This window comes from Triturus cristatus, chromosome 2_1 (genome assembly GCF_964204655.1).
Source record: "Triturus cristatus chromosome 2_1, aTriCri1.1, whole genome shotgun sequence".
In the NCBI taxonomy this organism is placed as follows: domain Eukaryota; kingdom Metazoa; phylum Chordata; class Amphibia; order Caudata; family Salamandridae; genus Triturus; species Triturus cristatus.
The window spans coordinates 178,511,709-178,526,679 of record NC_140581.1 but is presented as its reverse complement, the minus strand read 5'-3'; the positions used below and the strand labels follow the sequence as shown (position 1 = coordinate 178,526,679).

At 51.5% G+C, this 14,971-nt stretch overlaps 1 protein-coding gene across 1 annotated transcript in view; it reads left to right on the top strand.

Annotated features, from left to right (window-relative positions):
- The first annotated feature begins 2,273 nt into the window (after positions 1–2,273).
- SKOR2 (SKI family transcriptional corepressor 2) overlaps positions 2,274–14,971 on the top strand; it is a 73,127-nt gene continuing 60,429 nt past the window's right edge. The window contains exons 1-4 of the mRNA XM_085640698.1: positions 2,274–2,520; positions 7,536–9,331; positions 10,525–10,588; positions 12,032–12,106. Of these exons, the coding sequence (XP_085496824.1) occupies positions 7,583–9,331; positions 10,525–10,588; positions 12,032–12,106 (1,888 nt within the window). The 5' untranslated portion in view covers positions 2,274–2,520; positions 7,536–7,582. The remainder of the gene's footprint in view (positions 2,521–7,535; positions 9,332–10,524; positions 10,589–12,031; positions 12,107–14,971) is intronic.

Here is a 14,971-nt window from a genome sequence, read left to right as displayed (position 1 = left end):
AGCCATGGCTGAATGTGGTGTCTCGAGCGCGAAACGAATACAAACATGGCATGCATACGTTACGAATTGATATCTGCGTTAAATACCGATCGCAAAATGTATAGAAGTTGTACACAAGGTCTAGCACCTGTTCAGCATGTGTGGCACCTAGGGAGCGGGTGCCTGTGGAGTAAAGATTGCACCTGTGCAGCATGTGGCTCATCTGAGCATGCGCGGCACCTGTATGGCCCATCGCGTTGGAGTAGAACTCGCAGAATGTGTATAACTTGCACAGAATGCGTGGCACCAACACAGAAAGTTTCACCTATTCCGAATGCAGCACACGCACAGCGTGTGTGGCATCTGTGCAGAATGGGTGGCAGCTGCCTAGCACATGATGTATGGTACCTGTGGAGAATGTGTGACACCTGTGCAAAATGAGTGACGCATATCAAGCATGTGTGATACCTGTTGAGAATGTGTGACACCTGCGCATAATGAGTGATGCATATCCAGCATGTGTGATACCTGTGGAGAATGTGTAAGACCTGCGCAGAATGAGTGACACATATCCAGAATCTATGGCAGCTGTCCAGCATGTGTGATACCTGTTGAGAATGTGTGACACCTGCGCAGAATGAGTGACACATATCCACATTGTGTGTGGCAACTCTCCAGCATGTGTGATACCTGTGCAGAATGTGTGGCACCTGTGCAGAATATATGGCACCTATCCAGAATGTATGGCCACTATCCAGCATGTGTGATACCTGTGGAGAATGTGTGACACCTGTGGAGAATGTGTGACACCTGTGCAGAATGAGTGACCCGTGTCCAAAATGTGTGATACCTGTGGAGAATGTGTGACACCTGAGCAGAATGTGTGACACCTATCCAGAATGTATGGCAGCTCCCCAGCATGTGTGATACCTGTGCAGAATGTGTGACACCTGTGAAGAATGAGTGACACATATCCACATTGTGTGTGGCAACTCTCCAGCATGTGTGATACCTGTGCAGAATGTGTGGCACCTGTGCAGAATATATGGCACCTATCCAGAATGTATGGCCACTATCCAGCATGTGTGATATCTGTGGAGAATGTGTGACACTTGCGCAGAATGAGTGAGGCATATCCACATTGTGGGTGGCAGCTGTCCAGCATGTATAATACCTGTGCACAATGTGTGGCATTTGATCAGAATGGGTGGCACCTATCCAGAATGTGTGGCAGCTGTCCAGCACGTGTGACTCTCTGTGGAGAATGTGTGACACCTGCGCAGAATGAGTGACACAAATCCAGAATGTGTTGCAACTGGCCAGCATATACGATACCTGAGCAGAATGTGTTGCACTTGAGCAAAACCTGTTACTCCTGCGTTCCATGTGTATGCAAATGTGTGGCAGATGTCCAGCATGTATGGCACCTGTGCAGAATGCATGGCACCTGCCCATCATGTATGGGTCCTGTGCAGGTTGTGGGACCCCTGCTCAGGATGTGTGGCGCTTGTCCACCACATACATTACCTGTGCAGAATGAGAGATTCCTGCGCACAACGTGTGGCAACTGAGCAAAACGTTTGCGGCTGTGTTCTATACGTCGCACCTGTCTGACATGTCAGGCACCCATGAAATATTTTGTGGCAGCTTCGCAGACGCTGGCACCAGCACAGAGTGTGTCTTACTCTTCTCCACACAGACTGGGTGCCCTCTATTCAGCATGTGGGCGTCTGGGTCACCTGAGTAGAACCCGCGACTCCTGTGCAGAGTGAATATCCATCTTAAATGCCACCTGTGTGGAGTGCGTGACACACACTCGGAGTGCGTGGTAACTGTCCAGCATGAACGACATTTACGCAGTACATGTGGTGCCTCGCCTACACATGTGACACCTGTGCAGAATGTGTGATACATGCACAATATGTATGACACCTGTTCTGAGCACGTGGAACCGTCCTGACTTCTTGGCACCACTTAGTTGGGTGTTAAATCTGTGAGATGCGTGTGGTAGCTTGGCACTGCCCTGTGAACCCACAACCATATGCCTACCGCGCGCCGCTCTGCCCACAGTTTGACTGTGCATCAGCCCGGGGGAGGACCCCATTCTTGGACCTCCCCGGCAGGATGCAGAGTGAGACGTGGGCTGTTCCTTCAGTCTGCACTCACTCCACATGCCTGGGGGAGTGGCTGTCAGTCAGTGACGTTGCAGCCCCCACCCTCTCCAGAAGGAGTGAAGGATGGCGGGCAGATAGGAAGAAAGGGCTTTAGCACTCAAGCCGGGGCTGAGCCGCGCGCACACCGCTCCCCACGGATAATCTGCTGAAAGGGGCTCTTCACCCTGCAGTGGACGCCCCTTCCCTCCTGCCGGAGAGGGGCCGTAGAGCTGCCTGGAGAAGGAGGCGAGCCCGCCGGGTCTGGAGCCTGCTCTGCGCCCCTGCCACTTTGCTGTATTCTCCTGGAGGTGAGATGATCTGATGGGACCCTCCGCCCCCGCCTAAAGATGCCCAGGACCCCCCGGTGAGGAGCTCGGATATTCGGAAGGTAATGCTGGCTGCAGGCTCATCTGCCACCTCCGTCCGCGCCCCTGTGTGTGAACAGCAGACCGTCTCCTGGCTCGGAAGGTCCTGGGCACACGCGCCCTCTGAGCGTGCATGTGCGTGTCTAGCAATCTGTGGACTTTCATGTGCAGTTTACGTGTATATGCGTGAGTTTCTGTACCTATGTATACGTGTCCGTACATATTACACATCTGTATGTTTGCTTGCATGCATACACCCGTGTGTACTAGTTCGTATGTCACACATGTGTGAATGTGCCGTTCGATCTCTGTATGTATGAATGTATGTATGAATCTATGAATCTATGTATGTGCGTATATATGCATGCGTGTGCCGTGGCCTGAGTGCTTATTTGCATGCTTTGACTTAAAATTTCCTCTACGTTGACAGCGCTTAGAAATCACCTCCGCTCTCGGGCTGCTTTATAGAAATACTTCTGTATTTTCATTCACGTTCCGCGTCATTGTTTGTGGCATGGCGCACGGTGGGCCTAGTCGCTACTTTTCACTCGAGGCTGCCTGTGTATTTGTGTGTCTGCATCTCGTATGTTTACGCTCGCTGTGCGCGTGCGTCTGTGTGTGTTTAGTTGTTTATTCCCGTGTCTGAGTGGATGAGTTTTGCTCCGTGTGCACGAGTGTGTTTATTTGCACCATAGCATACATCTCGTTTCTACTTTTGCGGCGCCGAAAGGGGCTCGCTGCGGTATTCGGTGCTATAGAAATGCTCCCGGCTGTCCATTTTATCGCTATCTTTCCCCCGCCAAGCCTGTTTTTGGGAGGCGCTATATGGCGGGGTAGGACGGCCCCGTAAGTTATGGCTCACTCGTGGAGCTGCGTGAGTGTTTCTGTGAGTTCCCGCGTGTGTCGTGTGTACTTCATCGCTGCTTGGGTTACAGTGTTGAGTTATAAACGAGAGCTCCCTTTTTGGTGCGAGGCCTTATGTCTGCTTACACGTGCATCGTTGTAAGTATCACTGCTTTCGGCGATCACCTGTGCCAATAATCCTTTTAGTACACCCCCAGCACCCCGTCTCTCGCCCATCAGTGGTCCCATGTCCCAACCAAAGCACATTTTCAGAAGCCCCTTCCAAGCACCCCCAGAAACTGACAGTAAATTGCCGCCTCTCTTCTCTTGTGCGTTTGTTGTAGTTCAGCGCTTTAGGCCCCACAAAGGCGCTATATAATTCCCCTGCTATGATCTAGTTCAAATCTGTGTAACGCTTGACATACCTTATGTTGTTTGCACATGCTCCCGATTTTGTCTGATAAGAAATCGTCTCGTTGCAGCTAAATTATTTGCCTAAAATCACACAATTAAGAGGTCAAGGGGGGAAACCAGGATAAGGGCTCGTGGTTTCAGGTTCCACTATCATTCATAAAGTCTCCAAACACAGGAGGCTCCAGAACACAGCAAACACACACCAAAAACCATCGACAAATGCGGTCACAAATACAACAGATTTGATTGCATTTGTTGAAAACGAGACAGGAAAGGGACTCTATAACTTACATGTTTTACACTATATAAAATAGATTAAAATGCACTTCGAAATGTGTAGCTATTCCGTGGATTTAGCGCGCAGTCACCGGAAACGTTTCTTATGTCACTTCTTGTTTTCGTGCATGATGTGTTCCGGTTTCCGGTTCAAGTTCGCAACCTTGTATTTACAATGCAATCGCTTGGTCCTTGGGTTTTACAGAGAACGCCCAACGTGCACAATCGGCCTCCTGCGAGCACGCTGTCAATTGGTCAACACTGCATATGGCTGTAATGTTAAAAGGAGTCGTTTTTAATCTGCGTCTTGCAGGAAACTTTCAGGGTTGTGAATCTATAAAGTAAACAATGTGTCGTGTTGGGTGTGGGAGTTAACCAGCCGAATTAACAATTGACTTGTGATTCCATTTATTAAGATAAAAAAAAGAAAAATGTTTTAACATTTTCGAAACGCGCCTCCGTTCCCAGGCACGTGGATTCCGCCAGTGATATATATATTAAGTTAATTTGTCTGTTTGTGTCAAATGACGAGTGGTTCATAGACATCTGTACTCTTCGGAAACACTTCAATTATGAACTCAAGATATCCGATGTGTTTACGAGACGACGAAGTCACGGACAGCTGCAGGCGAGGCTCTGAATCCGTCTGTGGCAAGTACAGGCCGCTTCACGCCCACTCTCTTCACGGTGTGTGACCTGCTGGACGCAGATAATTCACAGAGAGGCAGAAAGGGCATTATCGCGCTGAACGCCTGCGGGTTTGGGCGCTATAAACATGGTATGGATTAGACCGAAAAGAACAACGAAAGCGCACTGTAATGGGACAAAGTCACAAACTTTGTGTGACTCCCGGCTCTTGCACTAAAACTACCCGTATTTGAATTTATTTACATTAGGTGACACAAACCAGGATTTAGCTGTATGAAACCGTCATAAGAAATTTAAAAATATGTTTTCGATATTTTCTAGTTACCAATTAGGTAGGCATCACCAGTAAAACTTCCTGATGCGTAATCCACCTGAATAAAATAAATGTAATCGGCACACCGGAAGTAGGCCGCAGTGTTTTTTTAACCCAATCCTGTTTTGTGAATTATTAGTAGTAAACAAATAACCCCCTTGACGCCCTGGTTAGAAAGCCATCAAGTTTTCCCGCCTGAGCTCAGGTGTGTTCAGGGTCCGAAGGTAGGTCACCTCACCCGGCAACGCTTCTTGTTCCACATAAGCGAAGGCACCGGTGTCGGCAGCGTGCGGGGTGTTTCATAAAACACACTCCAGGGCAGGGCTGTGTTTCGGGGACCGGCCTGGGGCGCCACCGACACGACGTCAATAATAAAATCCAACTGTACTCTCAGGAAGGTACAAACGTTGATCAGTTTTATGGTGTGCGCGCGCCTGCCGGAGAGAATGCGTTCATGTATTTCAAAGTGCGCATTTATTGTATTTTATAATGTTTTCCCCTTTCTCTTAGTTTTCTTCTTGTGCCTGTGTATTTGTATTTGAGTGTGTTTCTGCGACACAGACGCGCGTTCAAACCCGAACAATAAACCCATATAGCAAGAGTGTGTAGGACTTTGCTTAGACGTCGCCGCTGGTTTTGGACGTCTGACGTGTTGTGCGTGTGGTGACGTGTCCTCAGCAGTGCTGCGAGTGCCCCCCAAGCTGGGCCCCTGTAGAGCCGCGATGCCCGCTGGTTTATTTTAGTCGGCATTCATGAAAACCCTGCAGTGGAATAGAGTCAGCCGCATAATTACAGCAAAACAGCGGTAAATGAAGGTTACGCTGTACAAATGAGCGACAGGATAATATTTAGTTCTGATTTTATCTTAGGAAACATTTGGAAAATGACATCCTCGTTAGGAGATGGGAACAGGTGGTTTGCATCAATAGTATGTCTGAGGTGACCTTATGCTGAGGAATGTGGCACAATGCGATGCATCTCATACACTTTCACTATTATCTCACTATCCTGTTAAGGCGCGGGCCATAATTAGCCCAAGTGACTTTGGTGAGTCGTTGTTCAGTACAATAAATCGTGCCCACCTTTATTTAGGTGCAGAGTTTTATATAGCGCTGGCTAGACCCGAAGGTATCAGAGCGCTTTACATGAGGATCAGCAGGTTACATGATACAAAAAGTTACATCCCTTGCAGGAATCAAGTATGGGCATAGTAGAAAACCACGAGATAACACAATAAAATAGGTTGCAAGCGCGTAGAATAGCCAAGACGCGCTTCTTATAGGGAATGGAAGGTGGGTGGAAGAAAAACAGGGGAGGTGAAACCAGATAGAGTCAAGCAGACCGGCAGGGGGAAAGTATTTAAGGGGAAACAAAGCAGACAAGGAGTTAAGGTGACAGGCAAGTAAAACCGTGAAGAAACAGGAAAACCTTGTCCGATGTCCGGCTGGGTAGGTGACGGCCGAGGGGGTGAACCAGAGCCAGACTCCTCTATAGGTGCACGGGACAGCTCCACCGGGCATCGGTCAGGGGTACTCGGGCTCGTCTCTTCTCAGCTGGTCGAAGCTCATTCGGCTCGAGTACTATGCAGACTCCGGCGCATGAATAACGGGGCGTAGTTCCATCCTGAAGTCCTTCATGGACGTCAACTGGTCTTCTTTGGCCAGCGGCATGCTGGATTTGGCGTTCCCCTGCTCCGATGATTGCTTGTTCTCCGTGGGTCCACAGAAGTGTGATACCTTGGCTGCATGCAGTTATTTCGTTTTATTATTTGTAAAGTTTTATATAGCGCTGGCTAGACCCAGAGGGATCAGAGCGCTTTACGCAAAAAGATAATATAAAGCAAACATGGCATACAAGTGGAAAAAGATAATGAAACAACATGTGAAATAAACAAATCAAAATAGAAACACTGGCGCAAGAGCTATAACACTTCAAGTGATGAGGTATTACTGGACAAATATAGCATGGTGATTGGAGATCGGGTGCAGGTCACAGGTTTGGACCCCCAATAATAATTGGGCCAAACATGGCATACAATTAGAGAAGAGATAATGAAAACAACATGTGAAGTACACAAGCCCAATAGATAAACAGGTGCAGGCGCCCGTTCTACACTTCAAGTAATTGGGTAGATGATGCCCATAGAATGGACACATATTACTGGACTGATATAACACGGTGATTGAAGATCGAGTGTAGGTCACAGGTTAGGATCCCGTGTAGCCTTATTGGGTGGCATAGAGGCAATATCCACCGTCTGCAAGGGACACACCTGTAGCATAGCGAGTGCACTGTGGGCCCTAATGCAAGCAGTGGGGTTGCCCCATGCCCTGTTTACATTTTAAAAAGCACTATCAGCCCCCCACACTTCTGGGCCTTGGTGCCACTGCACCTGCTGCACCGGGCTCATGCTCAGACAAGCACTGTGACAAGTTGAGGGAGGCCCGGGTACCATTAACGCGCCGTGACTGTATTTCTGCCATGAAAGTGATCAGCTGCTTTGGGTGTAGTCTCTCACGAGCGTCCTTGTGTTTTCTCTTCCAGCGCACCGAGGGTCGACGACGCTGCTCCACCGGACCGCCGCCGCGGCCATGGCCTCCAGCCCCCTCACGGGTACCAGTGACATCCTGCTGGCCTCCCCGCCGGGCACCTACCCCTCCGAGCCGGCCCGGGGCGGCGCCGGCGCCATGAAGCCCAACCAGGTCAGCCAGGTGGTGCTGTACGGAATCCCCATCGTGTCGCTTGTAATCGACGGCCAGGAGCGCCTGTGCTTGGCGCAGATCTCCAACACCCTGCTCAAGAACTACAGTTACAACGAGATCCACAACCGGCGAGTGGCGCTGGGCATCACCTGCGTGCAGTGCACGCCCGTGCAGCTGGAGATCCTGAGGCGCGCCGGCGCTATGCCCATCTCCTCGAGGCGCTGCGGCATGATCACCAAGCGGGAAGCCGAGCGCCTGTGCAAGTCCTTCCTGGGCGAGAACCGGCCGCCCAAGCTGCCCGACAACTTCGCCTTCGACGTGTCCCACGAGTGCGCCTGGGGCTGCCGGGGCAGCTTCATCCCCGCCCGCTACAACAGCTCCCGCGCCAAGTGCATCAAGTGCACCTACTGCAGCATGTACTTCTCGCCCAACAAGTTCATCTTCCACTCGCACCGCACGCCCGAGGCCAAGTACACGCAGCCCGACGCCGCCAACTTCAACTCGTGGCGCCGCCACCTGAAGCTCACCGACCGGACGCCGCCCGACGAGATGGTCTTCGCCTGGGAGGACGTCAAGGCCATGTTCAACGGCGGCAGCCGCAAGAGGGCGCTGACGCACGGCCACTGCTCCGCCTCGCTGAGCGCGCTCAAGGCCGGGGCGGCCGCCCTGCCGCCCCACCTGCTGGCGCCCGACCTGGGGCACAAGAGGTCCCGCTTCCCCGAAGACGACGACGAACTGGAGGGGGCCCCGGCGCTGCCCAACAAGCCCCAGCGCAGCTATCCCGTCATCCCGGTGCCTAGCAAGGGCTTCGGGGTGCTTCAGAAGTTCCCGGCCAGCTCGCTCTTCCCCAGCCCCTACAGCTTCCCGGCCTTCGGACTATGCCAGAAGAAGGACGACGGGGACCCCGCGGGGGCGCAGAAGGGCACAGGACTGTCGGGGCTCTTCTGGCCGGGGCGCAAGGACGCTTTCTACCCGCCCTTCTGCATGTTCTGGCCTCCCAGGACGCCGGGGGGAATCCCGGTGCCCACCTACCTGCAGCCCCAGCCCGGCGCCCTCACCTCTCTGGCGGAGAGCCCCAGCCTTCGCCAAGCCTTCCTGGACCTGTCCGAGCAGAGCGACGGCAGCGCCGTCAGCACCCCCCGGGACGGACTCTTCGACGCCGATGGCTCCCCAGACCTGCCCGCCTTCCCCACCCGCAAGCCTAGCTACCACTCGGCCTTCAGGCCGGTAGGCAAGGACGCCGAGAGCCTGGCCAAGCTGCACGGACCCTCCCTGGAAGAGTACGGGGCCGAGCGACAACCCTCCCCCGGCACCAGCTGCAGCTACCAGAGCGACAGCGCCGACTCGGACGACGAGGAGCAGGAGGTGGACGTGGAGAGTCACCGGCTGCCGGGGGAGGAGGACGGGGCGCCACCCTATCTGCAGAGCAGGGGGCTGGGGGAGCAGGACGAGGACAGGGGGGTGCTCATGGGACACAGGAAGGAGGCCCCCCACCTCCCCAGCAGAACCCCCGAGAGCGAGGCCGAGCAGAGCGACCTCCTCCTCGCCCCCAGGAAGGACTCACAGGGAGAGCAGGAGGATTCCCCCAAAGACTGCAGCCCCCTGCGCACCCCACCGGAGGAGCCCGGCTACAAAGAAGTAAATACCCCCTGAAGCCACCCCGGCTCATTATTTTTATTATTTAAATTCCGCTCTGAGTTGAATGCGTGCATGTGCCTAATAAGATGGATAATGGGGGCCGCTGGGCATGAAACGTTCAATGTGTTAATTCGTACAAATGGGGCCGAGCGAGGGGGGCGCATGTGCGGGGTAGTTTCAGCCAGAAGAGCGCATCTCTCCCTCGTCCCTTCGGGGTTAGAGGTTGTGCTGCTGGAATATAACACAGGGGCCGTATCAGGGTGGCCTTTTCTGGCACTGCGCAGAGGAGCGCCTGTTTTATGCGCCTGCAGGGGGAAGTTAATTCAGTGAACCCGATATTTATGTGGCTTAGTGCCTTATTTTTTAGATAATACAGCTCGGAATCAGTGAGCACAGTTTGCATCTTCCTGTTTCTAAACTGTGCTGTCGGAAAATAACGCATTAATTCTGTGAAGTATCGTTAGGCGCCTGGGGCGCATTAAACAGGCGCGCGGCTCCGAGTTGTGCCTGCAAAGTCCATCGTTCCAGAACCAGGACGTATACATTAAGGCCAAGTGTCCCTGTTTAAGATGCAGGCGACCTTTTTTAATTTTATTTTATTAGCCCGCAATGTAAAACATGTTGCAACTTTTCTTTTGCATCCCCCCATTAGATATCCGAAAAGAGGGAAAATATATCTATATTTTTTTTATTGAGTTGAAGGATACATCACTCGGGGAAAAGCCTAAAACAGATACGAAATGTCAACATTATCAGCTAAAAAAAAAACGGAAATTGCCCTCACTAACTGACAGAGTTGACATATTAGAATCATATCGATTTAAATATTTCAAAGGTGATGAGAAAATATCTGTCTTTTTATAAAGTACAAAAGTTGGCATTGCACTGAAATGTGATATTTTGTTTTAGGGGTAGGACGCCAGTAGGCTGAAAAACACGTAAGATTTAGCAATGCGGTGGGAGAGGCTAGGGGAGGAAAATCTAAACACCAGTTTAAAACTTCGCTCAGTAACTCGTTTTTAATAACGGATGTAACTTTATGCCGTTGTAATTCGCTGATGTCCTGAAAGGTGTAGTTACAAGTACAGTAGCCAAATTGCATGCCTGTATTACGGCAGCCCACATGTCGTAAAGCATGACTATTGATGATGGGGCCACCATGTCATTCAATGTTAGTCGCTTCTCTTTCACAGCATCAGAAATCTAAGGAGGACAGCCATGTAATCCCGCCAGCGAAAGAAGACAGCTCGTTTCCTGGTAAGCCGCGGGGCTAACCCCCATAATACTGACGAATACAAATCTAGGGGAAGTGAGGGTTGGGGTGGATCAACACCAATAACAAACGTAAACAGTGTTAATGATTTATACGTTGGAGTGAAAGAGTGGTGTGTTACAGATCGGCATGGAATTATTGACTGAAACGAAATAAATTGGGTCCATTTCAATAAATACGAACTGCACCTCATAATCCTTGAATCTCACAGAATTTCATAGGCAGAAACACAAGACTATGTTATATCGCGCACCCGGGTAAAAATGTGGGGGTGTCGGAGAGAAATGAGAAGATTGATTATAGGCAGGAGGGGTGCAGATACTTAACATCAGGGAGGGTGTTGAACAGGAAATGGTGGATGAAGTAGAGATGATTGAAACACTTCTAGGCCTTGTTTTAAACGAACTCAAAGGCGTCGGTTCGAAATCTGGTTGACTGAGCACCCCTAGAGCCGTTTCTTGGAAATCAGGAGTGGGTCCTTAGAAATGGGGGTGTTAAGAGCCATTATACGGGTCTGGATGCTTCGAAATAATACTCCAACACAGTGCAGCAAGTTTACCGCCTCCTGCGGATATTCATTTATAACCTACGGGGATGGTTTATATGTAAGCAGGACCGACTCAGCCTTTCAGCTTTCTGAGGCAGATGCAAATCACCGAGTGTCAGTTGCTATTTTACTTTATGAATGCACAGCAGCCGAGCTCTTCTGTTCAGATGTCGCACATTGGGTTTCCGATATCACCAATAATGCGCCTGCTTTGTGGTAACTCTTTAAAAAAAAAATAGTTACAAACACTCCCATGTATAAGCACAGCGGTGGTAGTCAGTGTGGTAACTCCTAGAGCAGCTGGCACACTTTCAGAATGAGAGCTAGGTGTGTGATGGCTTGGGGGTAGGTGGTGGGTGTGGGGGTGTGGCACGTGTAGAGCAATCAGAGGCAACAGTCCTTAATTACCGTGAGAATAAGGGTGTTACCACACAGCTTCTCCGATAACCCTGAAGCTTTCGGAAAGAAATGCGTGGGCAGTGGCTTCTACGTAGACTTTTTTTGTCTATATTTGTAGTTATCTGCACCAGCAGTCACACACCTGTATACTTATATTTGTTTATAGATGCACGTATGTGTATGTATTCATACGGACACACATGCATGAATGCACATACATACAAAAAACTCGGAATGTGTGTGCATTATCTATCTATCTATCTATCTATCTATCTATCTATCTATCTATCTATCTATCTATCTATCTATCTATCTATCTATCTATCTATCTATCTATCTATCTATCTATCTATCTATCTATCTATCTGTCCGTCCGTCCGTCCGTCTGTCTGTCTGTCTGTCTGTCCGTATTTTAGATATGTCAATGTATAAATGGTTCATGTGCATTAAAACATGTGTTTTTTATTTGCCATCATTACAGAAAAAAGCAAAGACAATCACTTCTTCATCACAGACACCGACCACCTGACAGGGGAGTTCTGGCGCGAGATGACAGGTAAATCCATAAAAGGCACCTTACATTCTCTAATCACAAACCTAATATTTAGAGCAAAAGCAACTGTAGGGAAAAAAGCAATCCCACGCAGCGATAACCAAGAAGAAAAGAAACGGGGGGCGCGTGGGCATTAATAGCAACAGTATTATTAATTGCCCAGGACTCAGCAGCAAGAGTCCCAGAAATATATCAGGTGGCAAAATGAAAGTGGCTGAAAATGCATAAAATGGTAATAATTGAAATGTTCTCTCGGAAAACTTCCATTAGGCGGGATCAGCGCTTATTGCTTTTAATATCTGTCAGAAAGACATTAAAGGTGTTTTATGACATCTATGCCAACATTTATATTATCTGCGTGATAATGATCTCCGCACAAAATGTAATATACATTTACAAAAATTACATTATACAAATTAAATGAAACCACCTTCCGCTGATTGCAGAATGTCTCCGAGGGCTTTGGGCAGACGTGCTTAGAAGCTGTGATGCTAAGATGTCTATTGCTGTCTTAAGGAGAGGGGCTTTTTTGTTTCTTGGGAGGGAAGGGAATCTAATTTCCCATTTATGTAATGCAAACTGCCTTGGCTTTGACTATTCACGGTTAATTGGCTGTCAAACGAGGTTGTTATCCTCGGGCAATGTCTGCAAATTTGCCTGTCAAATGAGACTGAGCGCGAGGGGCAGAGAGAGACCGGGGTCTGTGTGAGGTGGGGAGAGCAGGGGGTGGGGCACAGAGAGCCTCGGTCTGTGTGAGGTGGGTAGAGGAGGAGGTGAGGCAGAGAGAGAGACCGGGGTCTGTGTGAGGTGGTGGGGAGAGGCGAGGCTGAGAGAGAGACCGGGGTCTGTGTGAGGTGGGAAGAGCAGGAGCTGAGGCAGGGAGAGAGACCGGGGTGTGTGTGAGGTGGGGAGAGGAGAGGCTGAGAGAGAGACCGGTGTCTGTGTGAGGTGGGAGAGCCGGAGCTGAGGCAAAGACAGAGACCAGGGTCTGTGTGAGGTGGGGAGAGGAGAGGCTGAGGCAGAGAGATCCTGGGTCTGTGTGAGGTGGGGAAAGCAGGAGCTGAGGCAGAGAGAGAGAGAGACCGGGGTCTGTGTGAGGTGGGAGAGGAGAGGAGAGGCAGAGAGAGGGACCGGGGTCTGTGTGAGGTGGGAAGAGCAGCAGCTGAGGCAGCGAGAGAGACCGGGGTCTGTGTGAGGTGGTTGGGAGAGGCTGAGAGAGAGACCAGTGTCTGTGTGAGGTGGGTAGAGGAGGAGGTGAGGCAGAGAGAGAGACCGGGGTCTGTGTGAGGTGGGGAGAGCAGGAGCTGAGGCAGAGAGAGAGACCGGGGTGTGTGTGAGGTGGGGAGAGGAGAGGCTGAGAGAGAGACCGGTGTCTGTGTGAGGTGGGAGAGCAGGAGCTGAGGCAAAGAGAGAGACCAGGGTCTGTATGAGGTGGGGAGAGGAGAGGCAGAGAGAGGGACCGGGGTCTGTGTGAGGTGGGAAGAGCAGCAGCTGAGGCAACGAGAGAGACCGGGGTCTTTGTAATTTGGGGAGAGCAGGAGCTGAGGCAGAGAGAGAGACCGGGGTCTGTGTGAGGTGGGGAGAGGAGAGGCAGAGGCAGAGAGACCCTCGGTCTGTGTGAGGTGGGGAGAGCAGTGGCTGAGGCAGAGAGAGAGCCTCGGTCTCTGTGAGGTGGGGAGAGGAGAGGCTGAGGCAGAGAGATCTTTGGTCTGTGTGAGGTAGGGAGAGGAGAGTCTGAGGCAGAGAGATCCTTGGTCTGTGTGAGGTGGGGAGAGGAGAGGCTGAGGCAGTGAGATCCTCATTCTGTGTGAGGTGGGAGAGCAGGAGCTGAGGCAGAGAGAGTGACCGGGGTCTGTGTGAGGTGGGAGAGCAGGAGCTGAGGCACAGAGATCCTCGGTCTGTGTGAGGTGGGGAGAGGAGAGGCTGAGGCAGAGAGATCATTGGTCTGTGTGAGGTGGGGAGAGGAGAGGCTGAGGCAGAGAGATCCTCAGTCTGTGTGATGTGGGGAGAGGAGAGGTTGAGGCAGAGAGACCCTCGGTCTGTGTGTGGTGGGGAGAGCAAGGGGTGAGGCAGAGGGAGCCGCAGTCTGTGTGAGGTGGGGAGAGCAGGAGCTGAGGCAGAGAGAGAGACCGGGGTCTGTGTGAGGTGGGGAGAGGAGAGGCAGAGGCAGAGAGACCCTCGGTCTGTGTGAGGTGGGGAGAGCAGTGGCTGAGGCAGAGAGAGAGCCTCGGTCTCTGTGAGGTGGGGAGAGGAGAGGCTGAGGCAGAGAGATCTTTGGTCTGTGTGAGGTAGGGAGAGGAGAGTCTGAGGCAGAGAGATCCTTGGTCTGTCTGAGGTGGGGAGAGGAGAGGCTGAGGCAGTGAGATCCTCATTCTGTGTGAGGTGGGAGAGCAGGAGCTGAGGCAGAGAGAGTGACCGGGGTCTGTGTGAGGTGGGAGAGCAGGAGCTGAGGCACAGAGATCCTCGGTCTGTGTGAGGTGGGGAGAGGAGAGGCTGAGGCAGAGAGATCATTGGTCTGTGTGAGGTGGGGAGAGGAGAGGCTGAGGCAGAGAGATCCTCAGTCTGTGTGATGTGGGGAGAGGAGAGGTTAAGGCAGAGAGACCCTCGGTCTGTGTGTGGTGGGGAGAGCAAGGGGTGAGGCAGAGGGAGCCGCAGTCTGTGTGAGGTGGGGAGAGCAGGAGCTGAGGCAGAGAGATCCTCAGTCTGTGTGAGGTGGGGAGAGGAGAGGCTGAGGCAGAAAGTTTATTTGTCTGTGTGAGGTGAGGAGAGGAGAGGCTGAGGCAGAGAGATCCTCGGTCTGTGTGATGTGGGGAGAGGAGAGGCTGAGGCAGAGAGATCCTCGGTCTGTGTGATGTGGGGAGAGGAGAG